This window comes from Rhinichthys klamathensis, unplaced genomic scaffold, assembly GCF_029890125.1.
Source record: "Rhinichthys klamathensis goyatoka isolate OS25496 unplaced genomic scaffold, OSU_Roscu_1.1 h1tg000799l_1, whole genome shotgun sequence".
Lineage (NCBI taxonomy): Eukaryota > Metazoa > Chordata > Actinopteri > Cypriniformes > Leuciscidae > Rhinichthys > Rhinichthys klamathensis.
In genome coordinates, this window is record NW_026607192.1 from 458,548 (window position 1) to 478,918 (window position 20,371).

The 20,371-nt window shown below is 38.5% G+C and overlaps 2 protein-coding genes across 2 annotated transcripts; both read right to left on the reverse strand.

The window, feature by feature from the left end:
- Positions 1-612: 612 nt before the first annotated feature.
- Positions 613-1,814, reverse strand: LOC130077990 (apolipoprotein L3-like; the record flags this gene model as incomplete). The annotated part of the gene is made up of 2 exons (XM_056243433.1): positions 613-1,618; positions 1,705-1,814. Coding segments are annotated over 2 exons (1,116 nt in total), but the record flags the coding sequence as incomplete, so codon positions are not given.
- A 7,751-nt stretch (positions 1,815-9,565) lies between these two features.
- On the reverse strand, positions 9,566-18,893 carry LOC130077992 (apolipoprotein L4-like). Its single transcript, XM_056243434.1, has 4 exons — positions 18,800-18,893; positions 11,029-11,607; positions 10,658-10,756; positions 9,566-10,571 (listed from the first exon to the last, which is right to left on the reverse strand). Exons 1-4 carry the CDS (start codon positions 18,808-18,810, stop codon positions 9,566-9,568), a joined length of 1,695 nt encoding a protein of 564 aa, XP_056099409.1. The 5' UTR covers positions 18,811-18,893.
- Between the last annotated feature and the right edge of the window lie 1,478 nt (positions 18,894-20,371).

The following is a 20,371-nucleotide window of genomic DNA, read 5'->3' on the forward strand; positions in this document are numbered from 1 at the left end:
AACATGATACACAAGACAGAACTGCTGCACAAATCCCTTCTGCAAGATGTTCAGCAAATATAACATTCGTTCACCACTTTATTCTGCGACATTCGAGCATTTGTCGTCGGTCTATCGGGAACTTAAAGACTTTTGCCCTCATCTAAACAAGTACAAAAGTTCACACTAAGTCAATCAGCTACATTTGAGGCATGAAGATTAATAAAAGTGAAGTTAAACATAATAAACACATCAAAATTATAGTAATGATTTCTTAAAATGTGATTACATTTGATTAAATGCTATTTAACATCCAAATGATTAAATGATAAAACACAAGCACATGATAAAACATAAGTAAATAATAAAACATTAGTAAGATATTTTTATTTTATTTTCCTGTTTTATCAATTAGCAAACCAGAAAGCTTGAAAAAAAAAAGCAGGTGTTAAGTTTATAAACTGATTAATGTTTCAGGACTGCAAGTCTAAATGTTGGTCATTACTGCTCATCTCAGCGCTGTCATATTTGCTCATCACCCCTCAGGTTATTATATGAAGATGTATTTTTTTTCTTTGAGTTCTTGGATGCCTTCAGAAACCAGGGGATCTCTGAGCCGTGCTTCCACAAGCATCAGGCCAAGCTCCTTATCCCAACCATACACTGGCAGTGGAAGATTGAGCAGGATAAAAACCATTGGAACAGCCATTGCTGATGGGGCTGTGGCTCTCGGTGAAGAAAAGGTTGCTCCAACACTTCCTGACTCTTCTTGACCCTCTCTATCCCTATGCATAAGGAATCATGGATCTTCTTCCAGTCCTCCAGCTCAGATCTCCACAGAGCTGCTCGTGAGCGGATGAGCTGAGAGGACTCACTCTCGCTCCCTTTGGACAGACTTTTGGTTTCTTTGCAAATAAAAAAGACATCTACACCAATAAAAAAAACAGACTTTGCAAGTGGCGTCCCTTTTGCCAGCATGTCGGGAAGGTCTGCAGCCAGTTTGGGAATGTTACGAGTACTTTTTGTCCCCTGGAGCCCGGCCTTGGTTGCAGACGCAATCCCCTCCTCAGTTTTGAGTATTTTAACAACTGAAACTGCATCCGCCAGAGCATTAATACCTTTGCCCAATTCTCCAGCAGGAAGTGCCAGTTTCTGGAATGATACAGTATCTGGAATGATATCAAACCCAGCCGGCCCCTCTACATGCTCCTGTCTACTGGCCTGCTCCAGACAGCTTAGAATCTTCTCCACATCCTCCATATATTGTTTGAAAATATTCTGGGCTTTTTTCCCATGCCACTGGTTGACTCCAAGTTCAGTGACGCCTGTGATAAAACTATTGGCCTTCATGACAGCCTTCAGACCGACTCCTGCTTTAGTGAAACCCAGTGACACTCCTGCAGTGACCGGGGCCAGAGCAAGACCAGCAATGGACAAAGCACCCCATACCATCCCAACCGACCTGCCAGCCACAGAGGAGATACTGGCCCCCTTCTTCATCCTGTCCAGCTGAACTGCGCTCTCTTCCAGATCTGACAGATGCTTCTCCAGTCTAGAGCGACACTGACTGAATAATCCAATGAATTCCCGAGCCTTCAATTCCTGAAAAATGAAAGCCAGCCTTGTGTGCTGGTCCATCCTAAACAATAATAGAAAATATATAATTTACAGCCACCTTTCACGATGCATGAGTGGAAAACATCAGATCATAAACATAGGTCTCACCTGATTTCGCATAACTGCTTCAAATGATCAAGCATTTTTTGCATGGAGTCCTCGCTTAAATTCAAGCTGAACTTCACTACAGGCTGAGCCTTCTTACATCTGTAGAGAGTTTGTTAACGCGCCCCTCTCCCCAACGGGCCTTTTTGGATCTGCTGTCACGGGAATCGTCGATCGCTTTTCCGAGGTCCAGAAAGCTACTCAGGCGATGAATTTGTTTCTGCCCCGCCGCGCTAGCTCTTCCGCGGGCCACTCTCGCGAGCCTCCTGCCAGAGCTCCACCACAGCGCCCCCCTCCGCAGACTCAAACAGCCCAGCGCAGACAGGGTGGCCGCCCTCGCTCTCGCTCTGACAGCCGCCGCAGACCGCCGCCCCCACGAGGCCCGCGACCTAAGATCACGCTGAAGCCTGATCATCAGAAGTCTGCCTAACAAAGTCAAGAAAACGACGGTGCTCTCCCGCTGCGGCCGGACCGCCGTCAAAGCTTCGCCCTCTGCCAGTCCCCGTTGTTTCGCCGACTGCTGTAGTGTTGACCGCCACAAACAAGCCGGTGTCCCAGCCCGCTTGCGAGCGACAAAAAGCCGTTTTTACGGCTACCCAGAGAAATCTCAAAAAGAGAAAATTTGCCAGTTGTGTAGAAAATGTGCCCACAATCATGTGCTCACCCATACACACAAGCATAACATATCCCGTGTCTCTATCAGAGCCCCATCACATGAAAAGGGCACACACTGTACTGTTCTCTGAACCCCGACGCGCTCAGTCCCTGGGCAAAGACGAGTTAGTCATCCGCTTCCTCAGGGGAGCTAAGAGGATGAACCCTCCGCGCCCCCCTTCGGTTCCTATCTGGGATCTTTCTATGGTTCTCGAAGCTATGAAAGCACCCCCGTTCGAACCGCTCGAGTCTGTGGACCTAAAATACCTCTCGCTCAAAACCGTTTTTCTGACGGCTCTGTCCTCAGTAAAACGCGTGGGGGATCTTCACGCGCTCTCATCCAGCGCCGCGTGTCTCGAGTTTGGACCGAATGATTCTGTTGTCATTCTCAAACCTAGACATGGCTATGTCCCGAAGGCGATTGGTACCCCGTTCAGGGCTCAGATTATTTCCCTATCGGCTCTGCCTTCATCCGATAGTGAGCGCGACGCCAATCTCCTCTGCCCGGTGCGGGCTCTGAGATTGTACACTACGCGCGCTGCCGCGTTCAGACGCGCTGAGCAGCTTTTCGTGTCGTTTGGGGGGGCGCACCAAAGGTCTGGCCGCCTCTAAACAGACACTGTCTAGATGGATAGTAGACGCTATCGCCTCTGCTTACGCATCTAAATGCCTGCCCTGCCCTCTGGGCATCAGGGCGCACTCCACTAGAGGCATGGCCTCATCGTGGGCATGGTCCTGTGGAATTTCCATTCATGACATTTGTGTGGCCGCGGGATGGGCCTCCCCGTCCACTTTTTGTCAGATTTTACAACTTGGAAGTTCCCGCCTTGCAGGCAAAATTACTAGCTGTCTAACGTCCAGCTCTCTAAGAAGCTGCATTACTGGGAGTCCCTCAAACAACCGGTTCGCCCCTTGTGCTCTCCTTAAATGCTTATACACTTCATGTGCCCGCTCTGCCGGCCTCATACATGCTTATGTATACACTTCATGTGCCCGCTTTGCCGGCCTCATAATACATTCACTCCACGTTAAAAATCCCCCGGTATCACCCTGGGATTCATGAGTGGATTCATAGCGCGCACGGCGTTGACCAGGTGTTCCCGCAGCGTAAGCTAGCTTACGCAATACGAGAGAACCTCTCGTAAGAGAACGAATCGGTTACCTAACGTAACCTCGGTTCTCTCTAGAGAGGGAACGAGTATTGCGTTCCCGGCCGTGCTTGCGCTACTAGCGTTTCGCTTCACGCTGAAATAAATCAACATATAAGCCTGGGAGAGACTGTTATATACACCATAGCCACGCCCATTCTGGCGGGCCATGACGCAATGAGCGCGCGGGCGCCTCTCATTGGAAGCGGGTTCAGCCCCGCTCTCCCATAGGCTTAAGCAGTTCTCTCTGAGCGAACCAATGAGCTGCTAGCTAGCCTGCTCTAGGTCTGCCGCAGAGGAACTGCGTTGTCAATGGATACAAATTTATGAAATAATTTTTTGGCTTCAATATCTCAGCAAAGATGAATCTTTCCCGCAGCGTAAGCTAGCTTACGCAATACTCGTTCCCTCTCTAGAGAGAATCGAGGTTACGTTAGGTAACCGATTCATTTGTTGTGCCTGTCAAATAGATGGTAACTTCTGCAGCTCTGATTTCTCCTTGCTTCTGTTCTAACACAAACACACAGATAAAAAAAAATATATATATATACTGTATATATATATAATGTAGTGTTGTACAAACAGAACCACTTCAAGACTTTTTACTAAGACCAAGACCACTTAATATTTGACTGTGTGTTTCATCTCGCAAATATTATATTCCACATTGTGTTGCGTTTTATCTGTTTATTTTTATTTGTGTGTTATTTATTTTTTAATTGTAATATATATGCCGTTTAAATGAGGAGGTTTAACCAACTCTGACTTGACTTAACTCTGAGATGGGAAACTCTGAGTTGTCGGTTTCAGAACAGCTGAATTGAGTTGGTTCAATCAACTCTGAGTAGATTGAATAATTAAGTAAACCTAATATCTTAATTTATCTTTGTAAAGAAACCTCATTGCTGCTGAACTGGCTACTCTCTGCTGTCTCCAGACGACGACACCACCGTAACCTCTATTGGTTGTAATTCGCAATCTCACCACTAGATGTCACTAAATATGACACTGTTAAGCCAAAGCCTTTTTATAACAGAACTGTAGCTGGGTAAATCACGTGACATTAAGGAAACCGCTGGGGTGTTTTTCAGAAAGCCACCAACTGACAGGAAGAGTTTGATGAGAACAGAAGCTTTCAAATATGAAACAATTTGACATTTATCATCTTACATGTTTCACAATATATGACTACTGTTATGACACATTATTGATGAGTTCAGTCCCAATACAATTATGTTTTCTTACATGCATATATTGTAGGCTACTGTCAGACCTTCCTCAATACATTTACAAATAAAAAAAGTTAAATTTTTTGCACATTTTGAAGAACACAACTCAAATTATATTAAAATCCTGTCTATGTAAATTCAAAACACTAGACAATTCCTCATATTATAAATTACAGGTGTAATATGTTTACATTTATTTAGTTTCTAAAATGTCTATCCTGTTGTGTTTATTTAAAAAGTTGTACCTACAATAACAATAATAATAATTGTTATATTTATATATAATAATTATATAATTTAAAAAATAACAATTATTATAATTCTGATTCTGAACTTTAAAATATATACAGACATTATATAATTGTAAATAGACGAAAAATGTATCTTAAGTCAAACCTTGATGTTGTTGAACTCTAAATCATAGTAAAATCATGATTATAAATTACAGCTGTAATGTAATATGTTTACATTTATTTAGTTTGTAAAATGTGTTTATCCTGTTGTGTTTTTATACATGTTTATTATAAAAAAAGTTGTACCTACAGTACGATTGTAGTGTGCAGTATTTTACTCTATAATTCTGATTCTGAACTTTAAAATATATACATTGAATAAGTGAAAACAAACGAATAAAATGTATCTTATTAATTAATAGTCAAACCTTGATGTCGTTGATGTCTCTCTCTGAGTGGCATCTGTTCAGTGTTCTCAATAGGAAGTGAACCTTCTCTGCATGCCTTTATATAGACAGAAAAACAATGTTTGTTTTCTGTCAAATCACATGACATGCCTATGTAAAAATGTCTCTACTTTTTCTCTCATTTTTGTATACATTTGTCACGTAACAGATGGAATGAATTGATCGTTCACGAATGGCCATCGGTATTAGCTATAGCAGTTATCTGTGTGAGATTTAAGTTAATTTGTTTTTTCTAGTTATAATGATTTTTTTAATGTCGTTTAATTTTACTTCAATAAACTTTTTTGTGGACTCAAATTAAATGCTCATAATATAAATATTAGTTTATAAACTAAATTCGAAGTTTGCCAATTCAAGTCGATTTCTGCAAATGAAATGAGTTAACTTGAGTTTGTATTTTTACAGTAACGATGCGGTACAGTAAAAGACTGTAAAATTAACAGTAAAGTACTCTGCTGCCAGTATTTTACCATTAATTTACAGGGCAATTTTTTGCACCCTCTAACAAAACTTACCAGGAAGTGCCTCAGGAAGACTTTTCCTGTCATACTGAAAGATATTTCTCTTATCAATGTCCCAACAAAACAACAAGATCCCCAAACCCATACAGCCAGTGACATCTGTGTAAGAAATTGAATATGTTCTTGAGCAAAATTATCTCCGAAAGACGTATTTTCAACGTCTTTATCACAAAAGTCTGACATTGAAAAGACGTCCACTGAGGGGCCAGAATGAAAGTTTTTATGACGTCTTTTTTGACGTGTTCTGCACGTCCGATATAGACGTTCATCAAACCTTCGTACAAGTTTAAAAACTAGTTCAAATATTGCCATTGTGGACATGTTTTCAACATCATTTATCGTCTCATTTAGACAATTTATACTGTTTCTGGACCAAATAAACACCCAGGATGCATTAAATTAAAACTCATGTTTAGATCAATGTAATTTCCTTACATTGTTTAGATGAGGTTTATGTTGATATTTGTTTCATTTTAAGTCACCATTATGGTGATCAGTGTTTGCTTTAGTTGGGCTCTTGGTCCCAGCTCTTCATACTTTAGCTTTTCTTTGGCTGTTGTAACTGTTTGTATTACACCATTGTTGTGGCAGAGAAAGCCAAGAAAAAGTAAGATCGGCTGTCATCAGCTCCTTGTTGATGATGACAAAATCAACACAAAGTGAGCATTTAATATTGTTTAAGACTTTCGTCTTTATATCTTGCATTATAAGCTCCAATCTTGTGGAACTGCATTATTTGGGGCATTAGCTTTAAAATAATTACTTATTTGAAGGTGAATAAAAAGCATGTGTACACAATGTTTTGAGCAAGTGTATCATGTAGTCACACACAGACGTCAAGATTTTGCATATGATTCACAACAACAGTGACAACCAAAACAAAAAAGCTTTGGAATCAAGGATGTTTTGTACTATGAAAGCTACCCATCATGCATTGCAGCATGAAGCTTTTTTTATTGTCACCATTGTTGTAAATCATATGCATAATCTTTATGTCTGTGTGTCTCAATTTTATGTCTCTTTTTTTTCATCCACCTTCAAATAATTATTCGGGGCTTGACTCAAAACATTCGGGGCTGAAGCCCTGGCAAATCGCCTGGCGCCGTCCCTGGGCAGAAATAAAGTCAAACTGGTTAATAGTAAGTGTTCCTTTTTCCTTCTGTGATTTTGCTTGTTAACAGCAGGTGTTCATCACTAATGCCTATCACTAATGGTGGTGATGGCGCAGTGGATAAGACACATGCCTTTGGTGTGAGAGACCTGGGTTCGAATCCACTGTGAGACACCAATGTGTCCCTGGGCAAGACACGACTTAACCCCTAGTTGCTCCAGAGGCGTGCGACCCCTGACATATATATAGCAATTGTAAGTCGCTTTGGATAAAAGCGTCATGTAAATTTCAACAATCACTTATTCTCTTATTTATCTCACTGCAACACTGCGTCAATTTTGGAATCATCGGACTAAATGCCCTCTTTATTGGTGTAGATGTTTGCAAAGAAAGCATAAGTCTGGCCAACGGGAGCAAGAGTGAGGAATCTCAGCTGGAATCTCTGTGGAGATCTGAGTATGGAAGTAAAATAATGCCAAATGTCTTTGAAACAAAAAGCCTGTTGAATTGCACTACTTGAAGAAAAAAAATAGGCATTGCATTAACCCTGCTTGCATTTTAATGCATTGTATTTTTAGGGCTTGCATATTTATGGGCTGAAATTCAGCATGGTTGAATGTTTAAACTGTGAATATTTCAATTTAAAACATTTCAAACACATTTTCATTATTAAAAAACTCAATAATCCATATTCACCTTTCATATTTCACTTCCAAAATATTCAAACTGTTTAAAAATACAACCTATATTATTCAACAGGCAATTTTTGGTCCATTTTATATCGCTTTACAAATTCAGTGGTTCAAATTCGACCGTAAATTTAACGTTGACATCCAGGAACTACAGGGAAAGCAGTAGATTACCGAGTGTAATCTCCATCTGCTGTTAGTCAACCTCACCAGCAGGGAGCGCAAGCGCGTGTTGTTGATGAAGACCAGAGCAACAGTTAGAGCAAGCCATTAATTCATAAAAACATAGTTCATAAATTCATAGTTTTATAGGGCAGGGTTTTCAATCTTTTAGATGACAAATATGATCACAATCCTAACATTTGAAAGGCAGCTTAATATTTTCATGTTTAAAGAGGAAAACTATTATAAATGTCTAAAATATGGTATAATAAAAATGATAAATTAGTTTTGCAACTTATAACTTTTGTATTTTATACTCATTTTATAATATAATTTGATTTGTCAGTATTTAACTGACGCACTTGAGACTCTCACTAAGAGCAAATAACACTTTCACAATTGAAATATAACCAGCACTTTTTCAAAATATTAACATATTCGGCTTTTGAACCATACAAGGCCAATTGAACCATGACACATAAGACACACACGAGTACAAGTATTTTTTTTAATCAGTTATATTAGATTTGACATTGATGGACACGTGTATATAGGATACAGTTTTCAGCTTAGACTTCCACCCTGTAATGATTTCCAACTCTCAAAACATTATTTTGCCATGTGCAATGAATCAAGCAGATCTTATCTATAAATGAAGAGTAAAATTATAAATGAAGAGTAAAAGTAATTTATCCATAATCAGGATCAAAAGATAGAATTAACAATGAAAATCACTTCTAAAGTAAGTCATTTATAATTAACACACTCTGACTCCGATGTAGAGTCACAACTTGACTCATCTTTAGGCAAGAATATTATACTCAGAGTCTCTGAGAATAATATTTTTGCCTAAAGATAAGTCAGGTTGTGAAAGAGTCCAAGGAAAGACTGACCCGTACAGAAAATATTCTCTCTTTCCCATTTAATTTGAGAAGACTCGAAAGACAAAGACATCTTTCTTTTGTGGTTTCACACCATGTAAAGGGCCGTACACACATTGTCTTGTACCCCAAATGTGTCAGAAAGTTGTTTATCTAAACATGATACACAAGACAGAACTGCTGCACAAATCCCTTCTGCAAGATGTTCAGCAAATATAACATTCGTTCACCACTTTATTCTGCGACATTCGAGCATTTGTCGTCGGTCTATCGGGAACTTAAAGACTTTTGCCCTCATTTAAACAAGTACAAAAGTTCACACTAAGTCAATCAGCTACATTTGAGGCATGAAGATTAATAAAAGTGAAGTTAAACATAATAAACACATCAAAATTATAGTAATGATTTCTTAAAATGTGATTACATTTGATTAAATGCTATTTAACATCCAAATGATTAAATGATAAAACACAAGCACATGATAAAACATAAGTAAATAATAAAACATTAGTAAGATATTTTTATTTTATTTTCCTGTTTTATCAATTAGCAAACCAGAAAGCTTGAAAAAAAAAAAGCAGGTGTTAAGTTTATAAACTGATTAATGTTTCAGGACTGCAAGTCTAAATGTTGGTCATTACTGCTCATCTCAGCGCTGTCATATTTGCTCATCACCCCTCAGGTTATTATATGAAGATGTATTTTTTTTCTTTGAGTTCTTGGATGCCTTCAGAAACCAGGGGATCTCTGAGCCGTGCTTCCACAAGCATCAGGCCAAGCTCCTTATCCCAACCATACACTGGCAGTGGAAGATTGAGCAGGATAAAAGCCATTGGAACAGCCATTGCTGATGGGGCTGTGGCTCTCGGTGAAGAAAAGGTTGCTCCAACACTTCCTGACTCTTCTTGACCCTCTCTATCCCTATGCATAAGGAATCATGGATCTTCTTCCAGTCCTCCAGCTCAGATCTCCACAGAGCTGCTCGTGAGCGGATGAGCTGAGAGGACTCACTCTCGCTCCCTTTGGACAGACTTTTGGTTTCTTTGCAAATAAAAAAGACATCTACACCAATAAAAAAAACAGACTTTGCAAGTGGCGTCCCTTTTGCCAGCATGTCGGGAAGGTCTGCAGCCAGTTTGGGAATGTTACGAGTACTTTTTGTCCCCTGGAGCCCGGCCTTGGTTGCAGACGCAATCCCCTCCTCAGTTTTGAGTATTTTAACAACTGAAACTGCATCCGCCAGAGCATTAATACCTTTGCCCAATTCTCCAGCAGGAAGTGCCAGTTTCTGGAATGATACAGTATCTGGAATGATATCAAACCCAGCCGGCCCCTCTACATGCTCCTGTCTACTGGCCTGCTCCAGACAGCTTAGAATCTTCTCCACATCCTCCATATATTGTTTGAAAATATTCTGGGCTTTTTTCCCATGCCACTGGTTGACTCCAAGTTCAGTGACGCCTGTGATAAAACTATTGGCCTTCATGACAGCCTTCAGACCGACTCCTGCTTTAGTGAAACCCAGTGACACTCCTGCAGTGACCGGGGCCAGAGCAAGACCAGCAATGGACAAAGCACCCCATACCATCCCAACCGACCTGCCAGCCACAGAGGAGATACTGGCCCCCTTCTTCATCCTGTCCAGCTGAACTGCGCTCTCTTCCAGATCTGACAGATGCTTCTCCAGTCTAGAGCGACACTGACTGAATAATCCAATGAATTCCCGAGCCTTCAATTCCTGAAAAATGAAAGCCAGCCTTGTGTGCTGGTCCATCCTAAACAATAATAGAAAATATATAATTTACAGCCACCTTTCACGATGCATGAGTGGAAAACATCAGATCATAAACATAGGTCTCACCTGATTTCGCATAACTGCTTCAAATGATCAAGCATTTTTTGCATGGAGTCCTCGCTTAAATTCAAGCTGAACTTCACTACAGGCTGAGCCTTCTTACATCTGTAGAGAGTTTGAGCAGGATTAACAAACACTTGCCTTTATTTTTAGACAGGTCTATATTTTAGAGATTGTCATAAAAGCAAATAAAATTTTAATTCAGATTGAACGATTCCACTTAGTTTGGCCTAAGATGTTAAATTAACCCCAGTCTTACCCTAATATTTATAATACTTTTGATAATCAATATTTTGATAATCTGTGTGTATTAATATGTGTATATAATCAAAATTCTATCCTTTAAAAATGAACATTGCATGAATGTCAGTACTAACCTTTTCTCCATTCTCTCACAAATCTGTTCTGTGATTTGTATGTATTTGTCTAGTTGAAAGGACAGGACGTCCAAGTTACTGAGTGAAGGAAGGAAGAAGGTTTCTGCATTTCGTTTAAAGTTGATGAGGAGAGGAGAGATCATTCTTGCAGCTGTGATGACTGATCGCACACTTTCAGGACTCTCGTTCTCAGCCCAGAAGCTCTCTCCAGTGAAGACATACAGTGAGGTGACTGCGAGCTTCTCCACTGCATCCAGGAAGACGTCAAGTTTCTTCAGCCCCTGAAGTGTGTTCTCCAGGACAGCACCCAGTTCCTTCTCCAGCTCCTTATTAATGGACTCAGATTTTACACTATTCTTCAGGCACTCCCACAATCCCTTGGCTTTATTATTTGAGCGCTTTAGATAGTCAGACTTATGACTGACTTTGTCTGCTCGGTCCTTGATGCCTCTCATGATCTTCAGCTCTTTCTCTCTCTCAAGGGTCCATTTGTGTTGTTTGTCACAGAAGTCCCTCACCGTCTGAATGTAGTTGAGTGTGTCCACTACATACTCCCACTGGAGCTTCTGCAATTGTTCCCTGCGTTATAGAATCAAAGCAGAGCTATTTACGCAGTAACAATAATATTTAATATCTGAATAAATATGTGATTAATGCATTTCAAAACAATTTAATCACAACAGCTTAAAGGTGCTGTATGTAACTTTTTGACTCTACTAAAACAAAACAAAAAAACACCATAATATGTTTGTAATAATACTGTCTTTTTTGGCTTCTGACAGTGTGTGTGTCAAACACATTTGCAGCAGCAAAGAAAGTTTAAGTGAAATGAGATCAGGTGATGACAGTTTCCTGTTGATGGTTTTATAATCATCATGAAATAGACTGATGCACTTATGTCATTTGAATATAACAATTAATGATGTTGTTCCATTAATACATTCATATTATAAACCCTGTGTTACTGCAGCAATCATTTAGAGGATTTTAACAAACATGAGAAAAATAGTTAATTTATGATGACACACAGATATCAACAATCAGCGTATGAATCTCAACAATGGTGACAGTCAACAACATAATCAGATAAACTCTGAACATCACACAAAATCTACTAAATGTTACAACAAAAACAACAGCAAACAAATATATTAAACAAAATAATATGACAATTCAGTGCATAATTTATTCACACTGCAATGCATGCTGGGAGTTTTGTACTATGTTGGCACTCAGCATGCATTGCAGCTAGATACTTTTGATTGTCACCATTATTGAGATTCATACGCTGATAATTTGTTGATATTTGTGTGTGCCATCAAATTAAGTTTTTGTGCTTATGTTTGTTAGAAGATTTTAGCAGATTTTCTTATAATACTGTAAAAACACAGGGTTTGTAATCATCAGGTTATTTCATAAAAATTTCAAAACCATCACCTGATCTCAATACGTTTTATCTTCCTATTCTAATGCAAATGTGTTTGACAAACACAGTCACATCAGCAAAAACAAACAAAAGATATAATTGAGTTAAGAGCCCAACTAATGGAAACACTAATCACTGTTATGGTGACTTCAAATGAAACAGAGTTAAACCCCTGTTAATTCTCAAAAAAAAATTGTAGACGTCTGACAGAAACAAAGTCAATCTGGTCAGTAATAAGTGAAGCTGGTAATGCTGTTTGTGGAGTTGTTTAATCCTCCTCTGCTGAAATGTAATGTCTTCTTTCTTTTCCTTTGATTTCAGGATGTGGTTGCAAGTCAGTTCCTTTTCAGTTGATTTCAGGATGTGGTTGCAAGTCAGTTCCTGTGTTTCTGCTCATCTCTTTTTCTGTTCTCTTCTTTCCTTCAGTTATTCTGCTTGTTAACAGGCTTATTATGGCTAAGATTATAGATTTTTGAAAGAATCATCCAAATCACCGTCTCAGACTTTCATTAAAGGAACCGGTATTGAATTTGTAGAACAGTATAAATATCTAGGAACAATAATTGATAGTGACTTGAAATTTGATGCAAATTCTGATGCAATTTGTAAGACGGGTCAGCAACGTCTGTATTCCCTCAGGAAGTTAAATGTTTTTAATGTTGATAAGAAAATGATGTGTTTGTTTTATAAATCTTTTATTGAATCTGTTTTTACTTTTTCTATGATTGCATGGTATGGAAACTTGAACATTAGAGACAAATACCACCTAAACAACATTGTGAAGGTGGCTGGTAAGGTTATTGGGATCGCACAGACTCCCCTGACTGCTATCTTTGAACAGCATGTTCTCCGTAAGTCCAGGTCTATTCTAGAGTACAAAACCCATCCACTACATTCTAAGTTTGAAATTCTTCCTTCAGGTCGCAGATTTAGAGTTCCACGATTCAAGTGCAATAGGAGCAAAAACTCATTTGTTCCCTGTGCAATAACCCTGCTAAATAGTTTCAGGTAACCTCATATTTAGAGAGTGGTTTACGTTTTTTATGGTAGGCTTACTTATAGTGTACTGTACTGGTACATTTCATTTTATTTTATTTCGTTGTGGGTATCTTTTGTGTATTTGTGTTGTTACTCTGATCACTGTATGTATGTATGTTTCATTTTGTGCCCTGAGTGCAAATCAAGTTTCCCACCTGGGGGAATGAAATAATAAATTAAATGACTCTATATTGAATATACACAGATTTTGTGGCTCAGATAAGGTCCAGTTAGTTCTGGTTTATTTCTTTGCTCTTGGCTGAAAGTTTAACCTTTTGATTCCACAATATAACATTTTCAGTAATTTCATTATCCAAAATATTTCTTAAAAGTTGTTCTAGTCAAAAGACTTTGAAATTATATTTTAATTGGACACACAGACATCAAGAATCAGCCTGTGATTCTCACCAATGGTGACAATTATATTGCATGTTGCAGTGCATTCTGGGTGCCACCAATCAAAACTCATTCATGGCTCCCATCATGCATTGCAGTGTGAATAAATTATTATCTGAATTCTCTTAGTAATTACCTTTTGCTAATTTAGAGTCACCAAATACAGGTCAAATGATTGTGAACTAATGATTATATTAAAACATAAACAACACCATCAGATCACATTTTCTATTTGTTCATCTAGCTGTTTTAACTCAAGTTTAGCAGCCAAACAACATCTAAAGTTAATGATTTAAGGGTCAAGAGCCCAACTAAACAAAACACTGATATAATGGTGACTTAAAAATTCCGGTTTTCTCCTTCAGTGATTCTGCTTGTTAACATCAGGTGTCTTCAATAATGCTCAATCATCACTCAATTATTCACTTAATTATCTCATTAACTTTAACACTGCTTCAGTGTTCATTTAACACTCTGCTCAGAGTTTATATACAGGTCCTTCTCAAAAAATTTGCATATTGTGATAAAGTTCATTATTTTCCATAATGTAATGATAGAAATTAAACTTTCATAAATTTTAGATTCATTGCACACCAACTGAAATATTTCAGGTCTTTTATTGTTTTAATACTGATGATTTTGGCATACAGCTCATGAAAACCCAAAATTCCTATCTCAAAAAATTAGCATATTTCATCCGACCAATAAAAGAAGTGTTTTTAATAAATAAAAAAAAGTCAACCTTCAAATAATTATGTTCAGTTATGCACTCAATACTTGGTCGGGAATCCTTTTGCAGAAATGACTGCTTCAATGCGGCCTGGCATGGAGGCAATCAGCCTGTGGCACTGCTGAGGTGTTATGGAGGCCCAGGATGCTTCGATAGCGGCCTTAAGCTCATCCAGAATGTTGGGTCTTGCGTCTCTCAACTTTCTCTTCACAATATCCCACAGATTCTCTATGGGGTTCAGGTCAGGAGAGTTGGCAGGCCAATTGAGCACAGTAATACCATGGTCAGTAAACCATTTACCAGTGGTTTTGGCACTGTGAGCAGGTGACAGGTCGTGCTGAAAAAAGAAATCTTCATCTCCATAAAGCTTTTCAGCAGATGGAAGCATGAAGTGCTCCAAAATCTCCTGATAGCTAGCTGCATTGACCCTGCCCTTGATAAAACACAGTGGACCAACATCGATTGTCGAGTTCGCGCGCGCGATCATTGGTGTTCAACATCTGATTCGGATGAACTATCCATTTGAGCTGATATTCTCAAAACACCACACAGCACCGTCATCGGCTGACAGCTGTCAGTCTGAGTCTCCACTGTTACTTGTTACCAATGATTGCGCGCGCAAACTCGACAATCGATTACTGTGGACTTCGACCGAAAACAGGAAGTAAATATAGGTACGCGAGCTGGCTGAATTAACATCATTTTTATTAATATCTTTCACATCTACTGCAGTCATATTGACCGTGGTCACTCTAAATAACACCACTCACATGGCTGTGCACTCGTAATGACAAATCAAGGATGTTAAGAGGCTAAAAGCAGGTTTAGAACTTGCCCCATTGAAGTCAACAGGGTGCGAATTTTAAAAAGAGGATAACACGGTTTAGGCAACACCGATTTTTGTCGTTTTTGTCTGTACTGACAGCAACCCAAATGTACAAAAAAATTAGATCAATGTTAAAATTGAAAACAATAAAAGACCTGAAATATTTCAGTTGGTGTGCAATGAATCTAAAATATATGAAAGTTAAATTTTTATCATTACATTATGGAAAATAATTAACTTTATCACAATATGCTAATTTTTTTAAAAGGACCTGTAATTCACACTTTTAAGTGTTAATTTAACACTCGGGATTTTACTGCTAGACTAATGGGACTCATCACAGCACGTTTGCATATTGTTGCCCTATTGTTTGTTTGATTGCTTCTATCGCTCTCCTCATTTGTAAGTCAGTTTGCATAAAAGCGTTTGCCAAATTATTAAATGTAATAACGTTCTTAATTCACATCAAAAATAGAAATTTAATTTGTTGACTTTTTTTCTCTGTCTGATCACATTCTGACATGGCTTTTTGTTTTGGAGGCAACTTTGTGTTATTACAGCCTAGAAAAATATGGGGGGGAAATATTTGAACTAATCATAAGATAACCAGAGGTGGGTAATCCAGGGGTCAAAGAGTAAAAGTCCTGCCATAAGTTTATTCCAACCATGAACTCAGTCAGCTGATTTCACTGATTAGTTCTGTCTCCTGTCTGAATCAGCAAATACAGGTGATTGGAACAAAATACTGAGGAGGACTTTTACTTTCTGAACCTGGACTTTACACCTCTGGCCACATGTCAGCCAAGAGTAAAGAAATAAACCAGAACTGGATCTTATCGCAGCCAAAAGAATCTGTGTATATTAAATATAGAGTAATTGCAGCCTTAATAAAGCCTGTTAACAAACAGAATCACTGAAGGAAAGAAGAGGACAGAAAAAGGGACGAGCAGAAACACAAGAACTACAACTGACTTCAGACACAGTCTTAGATGAAATCCACTGAAGAGAAAAGAAGACATTAAATCTGTGAAGATCTCAGCAGAGGAGGAATAAACAACTCCACAAACAGCATTACCAGCTTCACTTATTACTAACCAGACTCACTTTATTTCTGTCAGACGTCTACAGAAGTTTTATTGAGAATTAACAGAGGTTTAACTGTTTAATTTGAAGTCACCATAACAGTGATTAGTGTTTCCATTAGTTGGGCTCTTAACTCTTATTACATCTAATGTCTATTTTGGCAGCTATGGCAGTGTGTGTGTTAAACACATTTGCAGCAGCTTTGATGGTTTTATAATCATCATGAAATAGACTCAATCGCTGAGGTAGGGCTGGGCAATATATTGAACGAAATTGTTATGCGCATCTCTTCAGCAAAGCTGGTTCCTTGATTAGTAGTAAATCGCCTTCACCTGCTTTCAGATGGAAGATGTGATGCAGATATGTGTTAAAGTTAATGAGATAATTAAGTGATTAATTTAGTGATTGAGCATTATTGAAGACACCTGATGTTATCAAGCAGAATCACTGAAGGAGAAAATCACAAATTGTAAGCCACCGTTATTGTGATCAGTGTTTGCTTAAGTTGGACTCTTGACCCTTATACTTTCACTTTAATTTTGATTTGTCTGCTGTTATTGATTTATAACAGTCAAATGAACAAAAAAACGTGTGATCTGATAGTGTTGGTTATGTTTTGACATAATCATGTTGTGATCTGAAAAATTAAACTTACTGAGATAGTTCAGTTTAACTCATTAGCAACAGCTTTGTGATTGTACAGCATATGATTATCAGTATTCTTATAATACAAAATATTGCATAAACATTGTTCTGATCAAAACCCTTTTAAAAGAATTTAGAAACACAGACATCAATAATCAGCCTGTGAATCTCAACAACGGTGACAATAATAATCCATGTTGCAGTGGCTGCCACCAATCACAACTCATTAATGGCTCCCATCATGCATTGCGGTATGAATAAATTATGATCTGAATTGTCTATGTAATTTACTTTTCCTACTTGAATATTCTGCTCGTCACCATTGTTGAGATGCATTGACTGAATCTTGATGTCTGTGTGTGCCTAAAAGAAAGATTTTTTTTTAAAACAACTTTCAAGAAATCCTTTATATTGTATCTAAAATTCTGGATATTTATCCAGAATCACAGTTATGCTGTAACCAACAGCATAAATCACAAAAATAAAGATCAAATAGTGATTGTCATAATATAGCCAACATCATTAGATCACTTTATTTCATTGTTCATCTGGCAGTTATAACTCAGATACAACAGCCAAACAAAATCTAAAGTTAATAATCTAAGGGTCAAGAGTCCAACTAAAGCAAACAATGATCGCCATAACGGTGGCTTACAATTTTAGATTTTCTCCTTTAGATGCTCAATCATCACTCAATTAATAACTTAATTATCTCATTAACTTTAACACTCTTGAGTGTTAATTGAACACTCATATCTGCATCATATCTTCCATCTGAAAGCAGGTGAAGGTGACTTACTACTAATCAAGGAACCGGCTTTACTGACGAGATGCGCATAACAATATCGTGCGATATATCGCCCAGCCCTATGTGTATGTCAATGTAGGCCAGTTTTTTTTTTTTTTCATGTTTGTTAAAAGACTTATTTGACGAAGATGAAAAGATTCTCATGCTGCAGATGTGAATATATTAATGGAACAATATAACTGTCGGATTATCAAAACAATGAATCAGTCTATTTCATGATGAGTATAGGTCCATCAACAGGAAACCATCATCACTTGATCTCATTTCACTTTAGCTTTTTTTACTGCTGCAAATGTGTTTGATACACACACTATCACAGGAGCCAAAAAAGACAAAATAAGCCTATTAAGAGTTGAGAGCCCAACTAAGGGAAACACTAATCACTGTTATGGTGACTTCAAATTAAACAGTTAAACCTCTGTTAATTCTCAATAAAACTTCTGTAGACGTCTGACAGAAATAAAGTGAGTCTGGTTAGTAATAAGTGAAGCTGGTAATGCTGTTTGTGGAGTTGTTTAATCCTCCTCTGCTGAGATCCTCACAGATTTAATGTCTTCTTTTATTTTCAGTGGATTTCATCTAAGACTCTTTGCTCTTGGCTGACATGTGGCCAGAGGTATAAAGTCCAGGTTCAGAAAGTAAAAGTCCTCCTCAGTATTTTGTTCCAATCACCTGGATTTGCTAATTCAGACAGGAGACAGAACTAATTAGTGACATCAGCTGACTGAGTTCATGGTTGGAATAAACTTATGGCAGGACTTTTACTCTTTGGCCCCTGGATTACCCACCTCTGAAGATAACAAATAATAAAGTACCCACCTGGTGTCCATCGTAGCCTATTTCACATTCTGCAGATGGTAAACTCTGGTGATGAAACTTGTCAAACTGAGTGGAGAAGGCAAGAGGGAAATCTTTTGTTTTTGCTCCAGGCAGAGGTTTAAGTTTTGTTTTCTGTTCTTCATTTCCTTTGCTCCGCCCCTCAGCTCAGAGTGTTCAAGCGTTCAAAAGAATTGTGTGTTATAGGCTGGGTTAAATACAAGGCCAGTATCGCAAAAACAGATACTAATAATATTTTATTTTAATTTTTCTAATAATCACTTGAACTCACATGCCTCTAAACAAAACTGATCTTTTCAATTATTTGTAAGAATGAAATGGGTAATTATACCCACTTCGCATTATATTTGAAAGGCATGTTTTTTGTAACATTTAATTGGCCTTAATTATGTTTTGTTTACACTGTCAAAAAATTACAAAAAATGCACCTTTAATTTCTCATTTTAGGAGTAACCTTATAGGTTCACCTTTGTACCTTCTCTACCCATAAAGGATATTAGTACCATAATTGTACCACAGAATCATTGTTCTGGGCCCCCAACAGCATCATAAGCTTCAGCTATAGCAGAGAGTAGAGACTAGTGATGGGACTGGTTCCCACTCAGTCAGTCACGTTCAACGTTACATCGATACTGACGTATCGGTGTCTCGCCTGGGAGCCCAATTATCCTCAAATGGGTAAATGGTAAATGGACTGCATTTATATAGCGCTTTCACAGACCCAATGGCCACCAAAGCGCTTTACATTTTGCCTCACATTCACCCATTCACTCACTCATTCATACACTCATTCACACACCGACGGCGGTGTCAGCCATACAAGGGGCCACTCAGCTCGTCGGGAGCAGCTGGGGTTAGGTGTCTTGCTCATGGACACCTCGACACTTAGTCAGGTGGAACCGGGGATTGAACCATTTCAATATAATACGGTATCCTCATTTCTTTCATCCTTCGACTGAAGTGGATTCCGGTTGCACAGCTTCGGTCCAACACAGTCTCATCCCAAGACGTCAACTAACTGACGCTTTTGACCATACGTCAACATCCGACGTTTTAGGGTACCCTTTAACGTCAGTTAGTTGACGATCCTAGGGCGTCATACAACTGACGCTTTACCTTTAGCGTCAGTTAGATGACGCGGGTAGGTTTAGGTCTGGGGTAGGGTTAGGATTAGATATCGTCAACTAACTGACGTTAAAGGGTACCCTAAAACGTCGGATGTTGACGTATGGTCAAAAGCGTCAGACAGTTGACGTCTTAGGATGAGACTGGGCTGTTCGGTCAGTAGGACAGAAAATGTTATCTTATGGTTCACTTCTTATTTAAAGGGAAGAACCCAATGTGTTCATGTGGAAGGTATTCAGTCAGATCCATTGGAGGTTGTTAAGGGAGTCCCACAAGGATCTGTGCTAGGGCCGCTATTATTCAGCATATTATATATATATATATATATATATATATATAAATTGTCTGTATTTTAATATTGATAATACAAGGTTTAATATTTATGCAGATGATACTATTAAATATTGTTCAGCTTCCTCTAAGCAACAA

Coding starts and splice junctions, on each gene's coding strand:
- LOC130077992 (XM_056243434.1), bottom strand. Junction 10,757..11,028: donor TGTGAGAGAATGGAGAAAAG/GTTAGTACTGAC, acceptor AACTCTCTACAG/ATGTAAGAAGGCTCAGCCTG. Junction 10,572..10,657: donor AAGCAGTTATGCGAAATCAG/GTGAGACCTATG, acceptor ATTATTGTTTAG/GATGGACCAGCACACAAGGC.